Source organism: Erythrolamprus reginae, chromosome 2 (assembly GCF_031021105.1).
Source record: "Erythrolamprus reginae isolate rEryReg1 chromosome 2, rEryReg1.hap1, whole genome shotgun sequence".
NCBI lineage: Eukaryota > Metazoa > Chordata > Lepidosauria > Squamata > Dipsadidae > Erythrolamprus > Erythrolamprus reginae.
In genome coordinates, this window is record NC_091951.1 from 122,056,741 (window position 1) to 122,074,746 (window position 18,006).

The 18,006-nt window shown below is 39.2% G+C and overlaps 1 protein-coding gene across 1 annotated transcript; it reads left to right on the forward strand.

Moving 5' to 3' along the window:
- Nucleotides 1–1,397: 1,397 nt before the first annotated feature.
- Nucleotides 1,398–17,662, forward strand: LOC139159427 (uncharacterized). Its single transcript, XM_070736743.1, has 6 exons — nt 1,398–1,497; nt 4,126–4,344; nt 7,247–7,399; nt 9,311–9,471; nt 16,514–16,623; nt 17,533–17,662. Exons 1-6 carry the CDS (start codon nt 1,398–1,400, stop codon nt 17,660–17,662), a joined length of 873 nt encoding a protein of 290 aa, XP_070592844.1.
- Nucleotides 17,663–18,006: the final 344 nt, after the last annotated feature.

Here is an 18,006-nt window from a genome sequence, read left to right on the forward strand (position 1 = left end):
AGAGAATTGCCAAGAGGGCTATCTACATTGGAAGCTCAAATACATCCGAATATAATTAAGAAAAACCAAATTAAAACATACGAAGAACTCTTAGATTCCAAGGGACTCTTAAAATCCAGAGAAAAACTTAAAAGTGAAGGCCTGGAGTTAGATTGGTTACCATATTTTTAGATACAAAGTAGATATAAAAAAGACCTAATTGAATTTGGAATATGTAAAAAACCTAGTGAAATAGATAAAATCTTAATAGAACCAGATAAAAAATTTATTTCCAAAATGTATAATCATTTACTAAATTATGAAAATACAGAGGAAGTAGTTAAACATATTATGATAGCATGGATGACAAATTTTGGTTATTCTATTCAGTTAGACGATTGGTAAAAATTTTCCCTCCTCACATGATGATGTAAAATATACATTGATTGTTATTTGTTATGGTGATGCTGTTGTTTTTGTTTTGGGTTTTTTCTTTTTTTTCTTCTTTTTCTTTTTGTATTTTATAAATGTATATTTGTTTATTTTTTGTTACATTTTTAAAGAATTTAAATAAAAAACTTTTTTTTTTAAAAAAAAAGAGAAAAGTCTCTGAGAATGTTATGCACCTTCTTAGAACAGTAAGATGTGAAGATATCATCTAGGATGGGTAGCTGGAGCCCAATAATATTCTGGACAGTTTTAATAATTCTCTGTAGATCTTTTTTATAAGTTATTATAAGTTTTTGAGGAGTTATCTGATTGATTCCTATTTATTAATCCTTGCTCTTCATTATTTTTAGCTTCTTGAATCTCATTTTGAGTTTCTTCTAATTTCGCATCTGTTTCTTGAATATCATATATACAGTGAAGGGCTGCCTATCACCAGTAGTACCGGAATGCTCCCGGTGGGGGCGTGCATGTGCTTCAGCTTCCTGCGCATATCACAGAAGCCATATCTCGCGTGTGGGAAATTTCGCCAATTTCTGATGGTTTTTTTGCTTCCACTTATGTGCAGAAGCTAAGAAATCGCTGGAAATTTCCATGAACCACACCAGTTTCAGGAGCACAGCACTGGGGGGAGGACATGCTGGGGGAGATGTCCAGGTCCAGCAACCTTTGCACACATGAGACCTCTGGATGCAGAGTTAGTAGTAGAGGGAACCTTTCGGAACGAGGGAGGAGAAGCGGCCAGAGGTCTCACCTGTGCAAAAGTAGGCAAGGAGGAGGGGCTCAATGGAGGGGCTCTGCTCTTCTCGCCCTCCAAGCAGCACTAGCAGCAGCTATTCATTGTCAGCACAACCTTGGCACGCTCAGTGGAGAGCAGCGTGCCGCCAAGCCTCCAGCACTGTGCTCCTTAAAGCCACGAGGCTCCAAACCAGCTACTGACTCGATCAGGGCGGCATCGCCACCCCGAGAAGATGGCATGCAGCACGGGAGAGCAAGCCAGGCAGCTAGAGCTTGGAGTCGTTGCTGTTGCTGGACCTGGACCTTTCGAAAATCTTGTGGTCGCATTGTCAAGTGAGATTTTGCTTCCTGCCCATGTGTTCCCTCCCCCCCCCCGGTCTGGCCAGAAGACCCTCACTGCATATACCTCTCCCCCCCGCCCCCGCTTGTTGAATGATTTCTACATTCATACCTGTGTCTTCGTTGTTGTTCGTTGTGAAGTCATGTCCAACCCGTGACCCCATGGTCAACGTTCCTCTAAGTCTTCCTGTTCTCTATCCATCCCTCTGGAGTCCACTTAATGTGACACTGACTGCTTCAGTGATTCCATCTAGCCACCTCATTCTCTGTCGCCCCCTTCTTCTTTTGCCCCCAATTGTTCCCAGCATTAGGCTCTTTTCCAGTGAGTCCTTCCTTCTCATTAAGTGTCCAAAGTATTTGAGTTTCATATTCAGATCTGGCCCTTTAAAGAACAGTCAGTGTTGATCTCCTTGCGGTCCAAGGGACCTGCAGGAGTGAAGAGGAACTCAAGAGCTTCTTGATGCGGGTGAAGAAGTAGAGTCTCAAATCCTGGCAAATACAGTATATAGGTAAGAAATGAAGGTAGTGACAGATTTTATTTTCCTGGGCTCCAAGATCATTGCAGATGAGAAGTGCAGCCAAGAAATTAAAAGATGCTATGACCCATATTGTCTCCCAGCAGCGGTTACCAGCTGGATTTCACTAGGCTTGGTGGATTTTCCATTTTCTATTTTCCATTTTCCATTTTTTATTTTCCAGCCATTATCACAATGATGTCAAAGTGGAAGTTGATGATTAGAGTCTTAATAGTGGGACCAAATACTTAATAGTGTGACCAAATAGTGAGATTCAAATTCTAGCAGAGGTATTTTTTTCAGGAAATTTGTTTTCTGCATCTTGCTGCTTTTTGCGCCTTGCTATTTGATAAATATTTTTTCTAGAAAGCCTTTACAAGTTGAAAAGCTAGAAAAATAAAAGAAAATCAGTGAGGACTGCCTCTGTAGAATTATTTCAAGGGCAACAGATAGGTGTATAAGATTCTTGTCTAGTATCTTATCTTGTTTTGGGAAGAGTGTTCCTTAAAACAGAGTAGTAAACTGGATTATAACAGATTATATTTTCCAATTTAATTTATAATTTATTTCTATTCAGGTTACAGATAAAAGGAAATACGCTAGATAGCTGTGGTACGCTTATCCAAAGATCATTAGCACTGCGATCTGCAAAATGCAACAACAAGCTCAACTTTATATGTAAAAGAAAAGAAGGCAAGTATCAGATTTTTATTCTTATCTATTCCCTTCCTATCAATAGGGGTGAGAAATAAACATGTGAGAACTATTCTCATGTAATGTTACCTTTCCTTTATTCTCTGTGCTGATGAAAAACTGATTAGGATTCTTTTCTATATATTTTTTAAATTCTAAATGCTAATTCATCCTTTATTTGCTTGCTTAGAAAGTAAAGAAATGCCATTCCAGTTGTGCACTGAAGTTTAATGAAAAAGTTCACACGAGACGTTTGGACAAATAGAACAGAAATGTTTACTCTCTGGGTATATAAAAAACGATTTGCAAAGCATGGTGCTCTTCGCAAGAAGAGACACCAGACAGAAGCTAAAGAAGGGGTTAATCTACTATTACAACAACTCCTAATCCTACGCTAGCTAATCTAGCGTGGTAGGTTACAACCTATCATAGAGGTACACACAGTTCCTGCCTAAATATGATCTACATCCTGTTTCCTTTCTAAAGATGAATAGTACCTTATATGGTTTATCAATTTAACATTTAAATATGTTAAAGGGTTAAATAAGATTCAGGAGGGAAATGTTTTTAATAGGAAAGTGAACACAAGAACTAGGGGGCACAATCTGAGGTCAGTTGGGGGAAAGATTGGAAGCAACATGAGAAAATATTTTACTGAAAGAGTAGTGGGTGCTTGGAACAAACTTCCAGCAGATGTAGTTGATAAATCCACAGTAACTGAATTTAAATATGCCTGGGATAACATATATCCATCTTAAGATAAAATACAGGAAATAGTATAAGGGCAGACTAGATGGACCATAGGGTCTTTTTCTGCCGTCAATCTTCTATGTTTCTATGCTTCTATCATATTCCCTAAACAGATACAAATTGGGTAAACAGTCCCTTCCACAAGAGCAGCAGATGCTTATCTTTTTATCACAAAACTTAAACAGCAAACACCTATCTTATTAAAACAGAACCTAAAACAGCAGACACTGATCTTGTTAAAACAAAACTTAAACTATTTTATACACAATGGATTTTTCCTTCCCAGTTTTCTCAGAAACTGTTGCTATGTATGGTTTCATAGCTCAACCGTAGGTTGTATTTATTTTAGTTGAGCACAGTTATGTCTATAGTCTTTGTTGGCTTTCGTTACAGTATTTCCTTCAGATCTTTTGAGAGCTTCCTTTATTGTATAGAGACATTCTGGTTTTTCATTTTAGAGAGATCTTTTGTATCATATTTATCTGTGTCAGCATAATTATTAGTATGAAATGCCTTCGATAACTTTATAAATTTTTGCTTATTATTTCATTTTTCCTGTTGTTTTAAATGTTTTTACCGGTGAACTGCGCAGAATTTCAGGGCATCCAAATGTAATTAATTTAATAATGTTAATAATAATGATCTATAATTCTTTTCTGTGCAGATTTGCATATATTTGAGAAATATGAAGGCCACATAATACCAGAAAGGGAAATGGTATTGCCTAAGAGTTTCCCTGATTTACAATCTGCTGAGGAAGACTGCATTTTTGAAAGAGATGTTTGTACTGGTGTAGTCTTCTCAGAGAATTATTATCATACAGTTAGCGGAAAAGAGATATTCAAAAGTCTTAAGGCAAATGATATATTATACCTGAAGTCTGGTGAGTTATTTAAAGCAACTAATCTATTGTATGGGCTTTATAATCTGAGTGGTTGTATAGTTTTTAAAATGAAATTATGATTGAGCTCCAAGATAATGGTTGGCTCAGATTTGCCCCTTGTGCCGTGTCTTGAAGCTGTAAGGGTCTGGATGGGGATAAACAGGTTAAAACTGAACCCGGACAACACTGAGTGGCTGTGGGTCCTTCCTCCTAAAGACAATTCCATCTTTCCGTCTTTGGTCTTGGGGGGAGAAACAATTTCCCCGTCCCACCTCTCAGTTGTGGCTAGGGGGGGCTTTCGCACAGGTTCAACTTGTCCACCAGTTGCGGCCCGACCTTGACCAGGAGGCACTCCGCACAGACACTCACGCCCTCATCTTCTCTCATCTTGACTATTGCAAAGCACTCTACATGAGGCTACCCTTGAAGAGTGTTCGGAGACTTCAGCTGGCACAAAATGCAGCAGCGTGTGCAATTTCAGGTATACTTAGGTATGCCTGTATTACTCCATCTTTATACGAGCTGCATTGGTTGCCAGTTGGTCTCTGAACCCAATTCAAGGTACTGGTTATCACCTTTTAAAGCCCTAAATGGTGCAGGGCCAGACTATTTATGGGACCACCTCCAACCTCATACCTCATTGCGGCTAGTAAGGGCTGACAGAGTCGGCCTTCTCCAGGTCCTGTCCACCAAGCAATGCCGGGACCTAGGGGAAGAGCCTTCTCTATGGTGGCTCTGACCCTGTAGAATCAACTGCCCTTAGAGATTCACACTATCTTCTCCCTACTAGTTTTCCAGAAAGCCGTTAAGATCTGGCTTTTGTGGCAGGTCTAGAATTAGATTGACTGCTGTGTGATTATGGTTTTTTTAAAGATATTTTTTATTGTTATTATATTACTAATTTTATTATGCAATTTTGATTGTATTTTAATGCTATTGTATGGGAATGCCTGCCCCATCTCTCCTGCAAGCCCTTTGCTGACAGCCCTGGACGAAAGCGTTTTCGTCTGGGGAGGGAAGGAGGGGCAGCCTGACACTTCCCCCCCCAGCGCTTCGCCTCCTGTCGGGCTGGAGAAGGAGGAAGGGGGGCATCTCGACCCGCCGCTGGAAAGCCAAGGGAAAATCCCAGGCGCTTCGGCTGGCAGTCGGGAGGCGGGGAATCCTGGCGAGGGCGGGAAACGAATGGGAAATCCCAGCGGTGGCAATCACAAGGCAGGGGAATCCCTGCGGCAGTAAGAGAGTGCACGTGCAGTAAGAGAGGTTCGTAAGATGGAAATGGTTCTTAAGACGAGGCAAAGAAATCTTAAACCCTGGATTTGTATCTTGAAAAGTTTGTATGATGAGAGGTTCGTAAGACGAGATATCACTGTATACTGAATGAATGACATCAAATTACATCAAAGTGACTCTCAGATATTTGTGCACATTCTCATCTGTAGGAAGACATTATTAGGATTTATATTTATTTTTGCTATTCTACAAGAGCCTATAAAATAAATGTGAAACATTTAGGAAAAGTGCTTACCATTGGCTAAGTCTGCCCTTCTTTCCATGGTAAACTATGAGGGAAAAGAGTCAGCCTCTATATAAATAGGCCCAAGTTAGTACAAATCGCTCCCATTATACAGAATTCAATTACTTATAATTTTAGGTATTTGTTGCTGAAAAATAGGGACAGATGAAGAACAAAATAATTTTCAATGGTTTTAATATTGTCTGTTAAAAGAAAGGTTTAATATGGATAAAAAGATAATTGGAATTGAGAAAAGCACAAAGTGGAATTTGAAATTCAACTACGAAATTGAATTTTTGAACTACATGAAAATGTTGAATACCTAGTAGTAAAAATGTACAAACTTTGGTTAAGATTTGAAACTGAAAAAGTTTGAATTAAAGATTGCATGGCAAAATGGGCTTTTAATTTTGGATATAATATACTGATTGGTTTCTTTGGAAAGAATGTGGTTAACTAATATTAAATTTACAAATTTACACTGAAAAGAAATAATTTATAAATTGATGCATCATTGGTATAAGACACAAGAAAATTTGAAAAACATGACGGGACATTTTATAATGCATGGTAGACTTGTGATAAAAGCTAAGAAATTTTGGATGTAAATCATATAATGCTGCAAAAGATTTTAAAGATAAATATTGTAAAGAACTTATTTTTATTGGGATTAATGGCTAATGATTTAGGAAAGAGATATATCAGATTGATTTTGTATATGATAATTTGAGCAAGATTATTGTATGCTTAAAGATGGAAGTAAAATTCCTATAGTGGCAGAGTGGCTTGTCAAAATATTAGAATTTATCAAGCTGATCTATTTTGTCAGCGAAACAACAAAAACTTTCTGAAAGATTAAATGCTTTATATGGACCTTTTACTGAAAAAATAATAAAATGATATGCTGATTTATGGGTTCAAGGATTAAAAAAAGATGTGCATTAAATGAGTGTCTATAGGGATTTGCATAACATAATTCTCAATTAAATTAACTAAATTAACTAAATAAGAAAAAAAGTAGAATACACCTGGCTATCTATAGGAAATAATTTTACTTATTTATGGGTTTGAATCTTGGTTCTGATTTACAGGTTTTCTATATATTTTATTTATAGTAAGGCTACAAAAAAGATAGATTCTGCATATTCAAATAATGCTTTTTTCAAGATCTCATTATTCACTATTTCATTAACCATGATTGTTAGACTGGTACAAAACCCTTGTGAATAATGAAGGTCACCTGTTCTCATAATCATGACCATGTTCTGATTTTATTGTATTTTGTAAAGTACTTGGGAACTTCAAATAGTTCTTAGAAGAACCATGAAAAATTACCTATTAGTCTTCTAGCTTTTTCTGAAGATGTTTAAATTCAAACTTTCCTTTTAGTTTGTAGTGCTGGACTTTATGGCACAAACTGTCAATCCAAATGCCCAAAGTGTAAGAATGACCTTCCCTGCAACCCTATCACTGGCAAATGTATAGCTCCTACTCTAACAAAATGTGGCTTAGACTCTCCAGATCCAAAATGTACTAAACCAGGTAAAATATATTATTTCTAAACACTGATAACTTTTTGCTTTTTTAAAACATTTAGTTTGTTTTTATTTTTCTTATTGTTTTTCTTATAATTTGCATGTCAATATGTACCTAGAATACATAGATTATGGAATCAATTGACCTTTAGGATTGTAATCACATAGTAACATTTCAAACTATATAATATAATTGTTACATTTTAGAAGGTACAATATGTTCAACTGAATCAAATTTGTAAAACCATACATCTTGAATTGTACCACTCCTATGTTTAGTATATATCTTTTTCTGTGCTCTGGTTTTAAAAATGTCCTACTATGCAGCACTGTATGTTCTAAGCTGCGCGCACGCGCGTGTGCCCCCCAAAACACCCCTCCACGCACCCTTTTCCAATGGCGCGCAAGGAGCCGCGGCCACCCACGCCCCCCCAGCGCCTCCAGCCCCCTCGTGCCCCTGGCTTCTCGCCGCTGCTCCCCGCCCGCCAAATTCACAATTTATATGAATCAATACCTCCGAGAATTGAGGCTGTAAAAGATATTTAAAGATATTTTGATGATTTTTCAAGGTGTTTCCATTCTTTTGTCCACCCCCTGTAGTTTATCAGTAAAAAAAGTTGAGTTGAAGAAACTCAACATTTTATTAATACTAATGTTCAATTATATTATCATGTGTAAAATTAATATGCTAAATAGCATTTGTGATTCAGAGTAGGGACATTTATGCAACCAAGAAGAGAAAATCATTTCAATATTATTAATGCCAATTTTTAGTTCAAAAAGACCTTGACTTTGTATCAGAATGGTCACACAATTGGCAACTCCAAATCTCAACCAACAAATGTTCTGTCTTACACTGGCAAAAAGAATCAGAACACAAAATACAAGCTGAGTGGACACAGCCTTGGAGATGACCTTCACTCTGTCAAGGATTTTGGAGTACTCATAACTAATGATCTAAGTGTCAAAACGCTCTATAACAACATCTTCAAAAAGGCATTAAAAATTGTAAACCTAATCTTGCATAGCTTCTTATTCGATAAGTATTACACTACTAAGCAGAGCATGCAAAACATTTTCTAGACCAATTCTTGAATACAAGTCATTTTTTTAAATGTTGTTATGAATTGTTCTATTGCTGTTGTGAGCCGCCCCGAGGGATACAAATCAAATCAAATCAAATCAAATCAAATCAAATCAAATAAATAAATAAATAAATAAATAAATAAATAAATAAATAAATAAATAAATAAATAAATAAATAAATAAATAAATAAATATCTGGAACCCGCACTGCATATTGGACATTAATACAATTGAGCATGTCTAGGGATATTTCACGAGAAGCGTCCTCCATTCCCCTACTCCCTTATGCCATCAGACTTGAAATTCTGGGCTTAAACAACTTAGAACTATGCTACCTTCAGTATGACGTAAGTGTAGTTCCTAAAATTATCCCCTCAATGTCATACCTGTCAATGACTACTTCAGCTTCAACCACAACAATACACACGCACAGAATAGACTTCAGCAACAGAGTGGTCAGTGCCTGGAATGCACTACCTGACTCTGTGGTTTCATCCCCAAACCCCCCAGAATTTAACCTTTGACTTCTATTGCTAACCTCACCCCATTCCTAAGAGGTCTGTAAGGGGCATGCATAAGTGCACCAGCGTGCCTACCGTCCCTGTCCTAATGTTCCCTTTCATTCGTATCTATTTCATGTATTCAAATCTTGTTTATACTTATATATATATTACTTAATATGTACTTGACAAAATAAATAAATGAATAATTGCATACGTACATATCCAGAAATTGTGCATCAATATTGAAGCATATTTTTGTTTGACCTCTGTTTCCACATCTAACCATGTGAAGGATTATTTCATTACAACTGCTTTTTTTTAAAAAAAAGTTTTCACAGGCATGTGTCCAAAACTACCCCAGTGGCATTATTTTTCCAAAGCATGTTATTATGTGGAAAACATTAAAAAAGATACATGGGACAATGCACAGATTGCTTGCCAAGGATTTAAGAAAACAGATTTGGTTAAAATTACAAACAGTCGTGAAAAGGTATCATTATTTGTTTTACTATTTTCATGTTGTAAGTTGAATTTCATTTTATGAGGCATAACATACTAAGTTGGCGAAGAGGTCTCTCTAATCATAGTTGTTAGTTGTGTATTATATACAGTAATTCTGACATGACTGAGAATACGTTTCAAAGTAGATATTAGCTGTTAAATTTTACTGCAGTTAACATTGGTGTTAGAATATAATGTGCACATACTGGTAGAAGTTCACTTTAAAGGAATGTGCGTATAAGCGAAGTCCTGGGCATCTTATATGAGGAATATATAATTTTAGAATACCGTATATACTCGAGTATAAGCCGACCCGAGTATAAGCCGAGGCACCAGTGCTTGCAACAAAAACCTGGGAAAACTTATTGACCCGAGTATAAGCCGAGGTTAGAAAATGCAGTGGCTACTGGTAACTTATAAAAATGGAAAACAATAAAGTTACATTAATTGAGACATCAGTAGATTAAATGTTTTAGAATATTTATTTTAAAGAAAACCAAAATTAGCTCTGTAAATTTAAAAGAGGGTAAACGAAAGCAATCTGGTAATAACAATAAATTAAAAAGTAAAAAAAGTAGCTCAATCAGCAACCAAGCTAAAACCTATTTCTAAACTTAACCCAGGGGTCTTTAAACTTGACAGTTTTAAGACTAGTGGACTTCAACTCCCAGAATTCCTGCACCAGCCATCAGGGCCGCCATCAGGAATTTTGGGGCCCAATACAGCCTAAGTGTCTGGGGGGCCCCCCACCATTTTAAAACTACTTTTTTAAAGTTTTTAAGAAGACGTTAGATAATCATCTGAAAATAGCTGTACCGTATATACTCGAGTATAAGCCGAGTTTTTTAGCCCCAAAAATGGGCTGAAAAACACAGCCTCGGCTTATACTCGGGTCATTGACAAAGTCACCACACGAGGGCGCCATTGCTTGAGCCAGAGCGAGGAGGCACCAGCTTTTGTCCCCTCTGGCACGCCGTAGTTCCTCTCCCTAGATCAAGCAAAGAAGGCAGCCATTTGCAATGGTGAGTCGGATTAAAAAGGCCCCCTGCTGTCAGATTCTCCTCCCCCTCCTTTGAAAGGATTTAAACTGTTTAAAAAATGGTATTTTGTGGTAGTTGCTGTCCTTGCTTGGATAGGATCTAATAATGTGTTATGAGGCAGAGCTAGACAGGAATTCTTTTTCTATCTGTCTATCTTTCTATCTATCTATTTTTCTATCTATCTATCTATCTATCTATCTATCTGTATCTATTTCTTTCTATCTATCTATCTATCTATCTATCTATCTATTTTTCTATCTGTCTGTCTATCTTTATATCTATCTGTCTATCTATCTATCTATCTATCTATCTTTATATCTATCTGTCTGTCTGTCTATCTATCTATCTATCTATCATCTATCTATCTATCTGTATCTATTTCTATCTATCTATTTTTCTATCTAACTATTTTTCTTTCTATCTATCTATCTATCTATCTATCTGTATCTATTTCTATCTATCTATCTATCTATTTTTCTATCTGTCTGTCTGTCTGTCTGTCTGTCTATCTTTCTATCTATATCTATCTATCTATCTATCTATCTATTTCTATCTATCTATCTATCTATCTATCTATCTATTTTTCTGTGTCTGTCTATCTATCTTTCTATCTATATCTATCTATCTATCTATCTATCTATCTATCTATCTATCTATCTATCTATTTCTATCTATCTATCTATCTATTTTTCTGTCTGTCTGTCTGTCTGTCTATCTTTCTATCTATATCTATCTATCTATCTATCTATCTATTTATCTATTTATCTATCTATCTATCTATCTATCTATCTATCTATCTGTTTGGTTTTCTATGCTGATAACCTCACAGCAGCTAATGCTGAAGCTCTTCTTTGGATACACTTATTTGTTTGTTTGTTTGTTTATTTATTTATTTAATTGGATTTGTATGCAATCCCTCTCCAAGGACTCAGGGTGGCTCACAGCATATATAAAAACAGAACAATAATGTAAATCCAATTAATGATGAGAAGGAATCCAGTTTTGAAGGATTTTAACTCTTAGGTTTTAGCTTTGTTCCTGATCGAGCTACTTTTTTTACTTTTTACTTTATTGTTAATATTGTTAATTTGTTTACCCTCTTTTAAATTTACAGAGCTAGTTTACTGGTTTTCTTTAAAATAAATATTCTAAAACATGTCTCAATTAATGTAATTTTATTGTTTTCCATTTTTATAAGTTACCAGTAGCCACTGCATTTTCTAACCTCGGCTTATACTCGGGTCAATACGTTTTCCCAGTTTTTGTGGCAAAAATTGGTGCCTCGGCTTATACTCGGGTCGGCTTATACTCGAGTATATATGGTAAATAAAACCCGATGTTCCCAGAATTAACTTTATTCATAAGATTATGATAGCAACAACTTGACCTTAGTTTTACTGGAACTATAGAATAATCATATAATAACCGCTGATGTTACAGGCCGTATAACTATATAAAGAAGGAAATGTGAGGATAACAGTTCAAAAGGGACGGGGGTGGTGTTTGTTATGTTGTGTTGTTTTGTTGCTTGTCTTATAAAATGCAAATACAAAATTTAAACAAACAAATAAGTATATTGTAAAATGATAGATTATGTACTATGTTATTTTTTAATGTTTACATAATAACTACTTTTTTTTAAAAAAATCATCTGTTTGAAGTAGTGTAGGATTCCTGTCTAAGCAGGGGGTTGGATTAGAAGACCTCCAAGGTGCCTTCCCACTGTTATTCTATTCTAATTATCCAGGGGGTTGTGTAGTTATCAGTGGTATTAAAATAGGAGCTGTTAAAAAAACAACAAATACAATTTCATATTGCTTCACATCTCAATATCCTTTTCGATCTAGTTTTTACGCCCATCGGTGAACGCAGGTCTGAGCGAGCCCGTGGTATCCAAGTTAATTTCAAAGTACACTGCTCAAAAAAAAGTGAAGGGAACACTTAAACAACACAATACAAACTCCAAGTTGTCAATCAGCGTTGCTTCCTAAGTGGACAGTTTAATTTCACAGAAGTTTGATTTACTTGGAGTTATATTGTGTTGTTTAAGTGTTTCCTTTATTTTTTTGAGCAGTGTAGATAGAGCAGGAGGTCTCCAATCTTGGCGACTTTAAGACTTCCGGACTTCAACTCCTAGAGTTCCTCAGCCAGCGAAGCTGCCTGGGGAACTCTGGGAGTTGAAGTCCGCAAGTCTTAAAGTCGCCAAGGTTGGAGACCCTCTGATAATACAGGGATTCTATCGTTGTATAAGTCAGTGTTTCCCAACCTTTTTTGAGCCGCGGCACATTATTCATATTTTCAAAATCCTGGGGAACATTGAAAGGGGGGGGCGGGGGGGGGCGGGCTAAAGAAAAGTTTGGACAAAAAACCCCTCTCTCTGCCTCCCTTTCGCTCTGTTTCTCCCTCTTTCTCTCTTTTCCTTCCTTCCCTTCTTTCTCTCTCTCCATCCCTCTTTCTTTCTTTCTTCCTCTCTTTTTTGCTCTTTTTCTCTCTCCCTCCTTCCCTTCCTCTGTCTTTCTCTCTCCCTTGCTCTCTCTCTCTCTCTGTCTCCCTTGCTATCTCTTTCTTGCTTTTTTATCTCTCTCTTTCACTGTCTTGCTATATGTCTCTTTCTTTCTCTTTGCCTCTCTTGCTATCTCTCTTTCTTTCTTTCTCTCTCTCTCTGCCTCTCTTGCTAAGTCTCTCTTTTTCTCTTGCTATGTCTCTCTTTCTTTTTCTCTCTCTCTGCCTCTCTTGCTATGTCTCTCTTTTTCTCTTGCTATGTCTCTCTTTCTTTTTCTCTCTCTCTGCCTCTCTTGCTAAGTCTCTCTTTTTCTCTTGCTATGTCTCTCTTTCTTTCTCTCTCTCTCTGCCTCTCTTGCTATGTCTCTCTTTTTCTCTTGCTATGTCTCTCTTTCTTTCTTTCTCTCTCTCTCTGCCTCTCTTGCTAAGTCTCTCTTTTTCTCTTGCTATGTCTCTCTTTCTCTCTCTCTCTCTCTGCCTCTCTTGCTATGTCTCTCTTTCTCTCGCTCTTTCTCTCTCTCTCTTTCTCTGCCTCTCGCTGTCTTTCTTTCTTGCTCTGTCTCTCTTTCTCTGCCTCTCTTGCTATGTCTCTCTCTCTCTCTCTGCCTCTCTTATATGTCTCTCTTTCTTTCTCTCTCTTAGCTGACTGCAAGCGGGAGCCCTGACGGCGGCAGCTGGACATGCTGCTGGACACCGTATGCCAGGCCCGCAGCACCAGCATGTACGACGTCCAGCAGCACGTCCAACTGCCACGTCAGGGCTCCCGCTTGCAGTCAGCTGAGAGAGAGAGAGAGAGAGCGCTCCCTCTCGCCGCCTCCTGGAGCTCCCTCTCGCCACCACCATCTCCCCGCGACTGCCTGCGGCCGCTGCAGCCACCCCCTCCTCCTACCGCCAGTGCCCTCCCACCGGGCCACAAAGGACACTTGCCGCCGATGCCAGGAAAGTTCCAGCTGGGCGGGGCGCTGCCGGTACTTCCGTCCTGGGGCTCCCGCTCGCAGCTGTCCCCTGGCTTCTGCTCGATGCCGCGGTTTTCGGCGTTCTCCTGCTGGGCCTCAAAGAAGGAAGACGGGAAAAAGGCGCAAAGAATGAAGCTCTCCTTCCTGCCTTCCTTCTTTGGGGCCCAGCAGGAGAGCGCCGAAAACCGCGTCATCGAGCAGGAGCGCACCGGTTGGGAAACGCTGGTATAAGTTACAACCAGGTTCTGAAGACCAGCCCCACACGACAACAAACCTCCCTTCTTTTGCTTTGGGAAGGCGCCTCGAGTTTCCCTCACGTCCATTCATCCGGGTTATTTTTCTTTTACCGAAGGGAAGCTCTGATTGACGGTGTTAACTCAACCCACCTGTTGCCAGAAGTTCTCCCTTCCCGGCCGGCCGTGGGTCGAACGTCCGGGCATAGCGCACATGGCCCCAAAAAAGGCGGCCAGCCACAATAGCGCCCACGTGTACTCCAAGCGGCGGCGGTGACTGCAGCGCCCCGCCCGGCTGAGGGGGGGAGAGGGGCCTACTACCCGCTGCGGCTGTCGCTGCCGCCATCACCCTCCCGCTGCGCGCCGCCCTTCCGCTGCCGCTACCCTACCACCAGCCCCAAAGCTCACCTGCTGCAGCCGCCAGGGAAGATCCAGCCGGGCGGGGCGCTGCAGTTGCCAGAAAACTTGGAAGGCGCTAAGAAGGAAGCTGAGCTTCCTCTTCTCACAACTTTTTTAACAATTAGGAGCCCCGGCCTTCTGGCGCCAAATTAGCAGCTCCTTGCACATGCGCAAAAGGGCCCGGTCTTTTTCTTTACTGAGGTGACAGTCTGCGCATGTGCAAGGAGCTGCTCACTGCGGGGGCCCTCTAATCACCGGGCCCGGTACGGGACTCTCAGCAGTACCCGTCTATCGGCGGCCCTGCCAGCCATGCTACCTCAGGAGTGGGAGTTGAAGTCCACAAGCCTTAATCTTTCCAGGTTTGAAGACTTGCATTTCTAACCCTAACCCAGGGGTCTTTAAACTTGACAGTTTTAAGACTAGTGGACTTCAACTCCCAGAATTCCTGCACCAGCCATGCTACTTCAGGAGTAGGAGTTGAAGTCCACAAGCCCTAATCTTTCCAGGTTTGAAGACTTGCATTTCTAACCCTAACCCAGGGGTCTTTAAACTTGACAGTTTTAAGACTAGTGGACTTCAACTCCCAGAATTCCTGCACCAGCCATGCTACTTCAGGAGTAGGAGTTGAAATCCACAAGCCTAATTTTTCCAGGTTTGAAGACTCTTGCATTTCTAACTCTAACCCAGGGCTCTTTAAACTTGACAGTTTTAAGACTAGTGGACTTCAACTCCCAGAATTCCTGCACCAGCCATGCTACTTCAGGAGTAGGAGTTGAAGTCCACAAGCCCTAATTTTTCCAGGTTTGAAGACTCTTGCATTTCTAACCCTAACCCAGGGCTCTTTAAACTTGAGTTTTTAGAAGCCTGGAGAGAGTTCATGCTGTTTCTCCCCCCCCCCCTCTTTAGCTTGCTGGCTGGCTCGTTGGCTTGATCTCCCACCCCTGATCCTCCCTCCTCCTCGTCTCCCTTTATTGCCCTATGTGTTGTGCAGGGAAGCAGATTTGCTAAAGAGATCCACTTGGGACGGCAACAGAGAAAGGAGGAGGTGGAGAGCCAGAATACCCCACAGCCGCGGGGGAGGAAAGGAAAGAGCTGCCCTGCTCCTCCTTCCGTACCAAGTGGATCTCTTTAACAAATCTGCTTCTCTCTCTGGCTGGAGGCTTCTAAAGCCTGGAGAGAGTTCATGCCGTCCCGGTCCCTCCCCCCCCTTAGCTTGCTGGCTCTCTCCTCCGTCTCTCTTTATTGCCCCATGTGTTGTGCAGGGAAGCAGATTTGCTAAAGAGATCCACTTGGGATGGCAACAGGGAAATGAGGCGGAGGAGAGCCAGAATAGCCCACAGCCGCGGGGGAGGAGGAGGAAAGGAAAGAGCTGTCCTCCTCCTCCTTCTCCTCCTTCCCCTGCTGCCGTACCAAGTGGATCTCTGTGACAAATCTGCTTCTCTCTCCGGCTGGAGGCTTCTAAAGCCTGGAGAGAGTTCATGCCGTCCCCGTCCTCCCCGTTTAGCTTGCTGGCGGGGCACCCTCTTGTGGTGATTCGGCGCCCTCTTGTGGTGACTCAAGTATAAGCCGAGGTCAGGTTTTTCAGCCCATTTTTGGGACTGAAAAACTCGGCTTATACTCGAGTATATACGGTAAGTATATTATTTTAAGTTCTTAAACTGAATCTTCTATTTTAAGTATATTATTTTAAATATATTATAAGTATATTATTTTAAGTTCTTAAACCGAGTCTTCTATTTTAAAGTATATGATCTTATGTTGGGTAATAAATATTAATGCTTGTTCCAACATAGTGTTTAGAAATTTCCCTCTAGTTTTGGACAGATGCCAGTTGTTATTTTGACCAAATTTTCTTCCAGACTCATGTTAATACAAAGTTCAGATGACTGTTTTGTTTTCAGATGTGGGTTCAATACACAGGAGATGACAGCTGGGTTGGTTTCATCTTCTATAAGCGAACCTCTCAGTATGTTTGGGTTGATAATTCATCTTCAGTTTTTCAAAATGCATGGTGAGACTGTTTCTGAAATAAATCAGTTTGGTTGTTCAGTCATTGTATGAACTTAAGCTGTCATAGAAGATAGATAGATAGATAGATAGATAGATAGATAGATAGATAGATAGATAGATAGATAGATAGATAGATAGATAGATAGATAACTTAGTGATCTGTCAACTTGTTCTGCTCTTCTCTTCTACAGCTGCATAAAATGTAATCATTGGTTTTTATTTTACTAAAATATAAAAGGTTTAAAAGTAAAGTGGTATAATAAATAAACATGTACAATTGGTAGATAATTTGGGGGTGGGGGTCTATTGGTTTGCCAGTTTGGACAGCCAAAACAGCCTTGCTTAGATGATCATACTACATTTTAATAACAAAAAATAAGATACAGTACAAACAAGTATTTTTCCTACATAGTAAGTCTTTTCCCTTTTCCCTGAAAAATGAGAAATCAAACTGCCATATTTTTAACTAGCTTCCCAATCTGGCCAAATTGAGAAGTAGTTACGAATTGTGTAATAACCAAGAATATTAAATCAACTTCAAATTTTGGTTTAAATATCTTGATTTGTTTCAGGTTTAGTAACCACAGTTGTTCAATTAAGATTAAATTAATCTGATTGAGGAATTTAGAAAAGAAGTGGTTGAGTTGTATAACTATTAAAAAATATATGTTGATGTGCTAATTATACTTGATATGTGATAAATAGAACTAGGCCAGTAACTTTTAGAAATAGAAATGACAATTTCAGAATGGCTTTTATACGTGTATGTGATGCCACTATTCATTGAGCCAGAGGACATTTCATTAATCTTACACTATTTGAAGATCTTTACCAAACTTATTTTATATTATTAAACTGTGATAGGGCTTAAGGATAGCATTTGACAATACTTCTTTATAATTATTATCAGGATAATTAGGCGAAATAGAAGATACATACCTTCTGATTATGACTGTGGAGTTGCTTTCAAAGATTATCTCTCTGTGGCAGTGTGTTACAAACCCAGAAAATGGATCTGCAAAAGGGAAGAAGGTGACTGAAATAATTCATAATTTGTTTTTCAAAAAGCAGACCGACAGCTTCATAATGATTGCAAGTTATAGTTTTTCATGATAAATAAAATGGTATAGAATTATATCTTTTGTATCAGAGATGGGTTTCAGGAGGTTCTGGAGAACTGGTAGCAGGGATTGGTTCTTCCCAGTTTGGACCAAATCACCCAAATTGTTGGCTGGTGATGTGACAATGGCTCATGCATCCGGTTCATTTGGTACTGGTCTGCGGGCGCTGCCATCTTTTTAAAAAGAATTTTTGGTGAATTTTTCTGTCTTTGGATGGCTTTTCCTCTTCTTCCACTTGGAAAAAAGCCCTCCCGCATGCCTGC

Excerpts from the sequence above, each read along its gene's own strand:
- LOC139159427 (XM_070736743.1), top strand. The coding sequence starts at position 1,398 with ATGGCATGCAGCACGGGAGAGCAAGCCAGGCAGCTAGAGCTTGGAGTC. Across the intron at positions 9,472-16,513 it reads TTACAAACAGTCGTGAAAAG|ATGTGGGTTCAATACACAGG; the intron begins GTATCATTATTT and ends TTTTGTTTTCAG. Across the intron at positions 16,624-17,532 it reads TCAGTTTTTCAAAATGCATG|GATAATTAGGCGAAATAGAA; the intron begins GTGAGACTGTTT and ends AATTATTATCAG.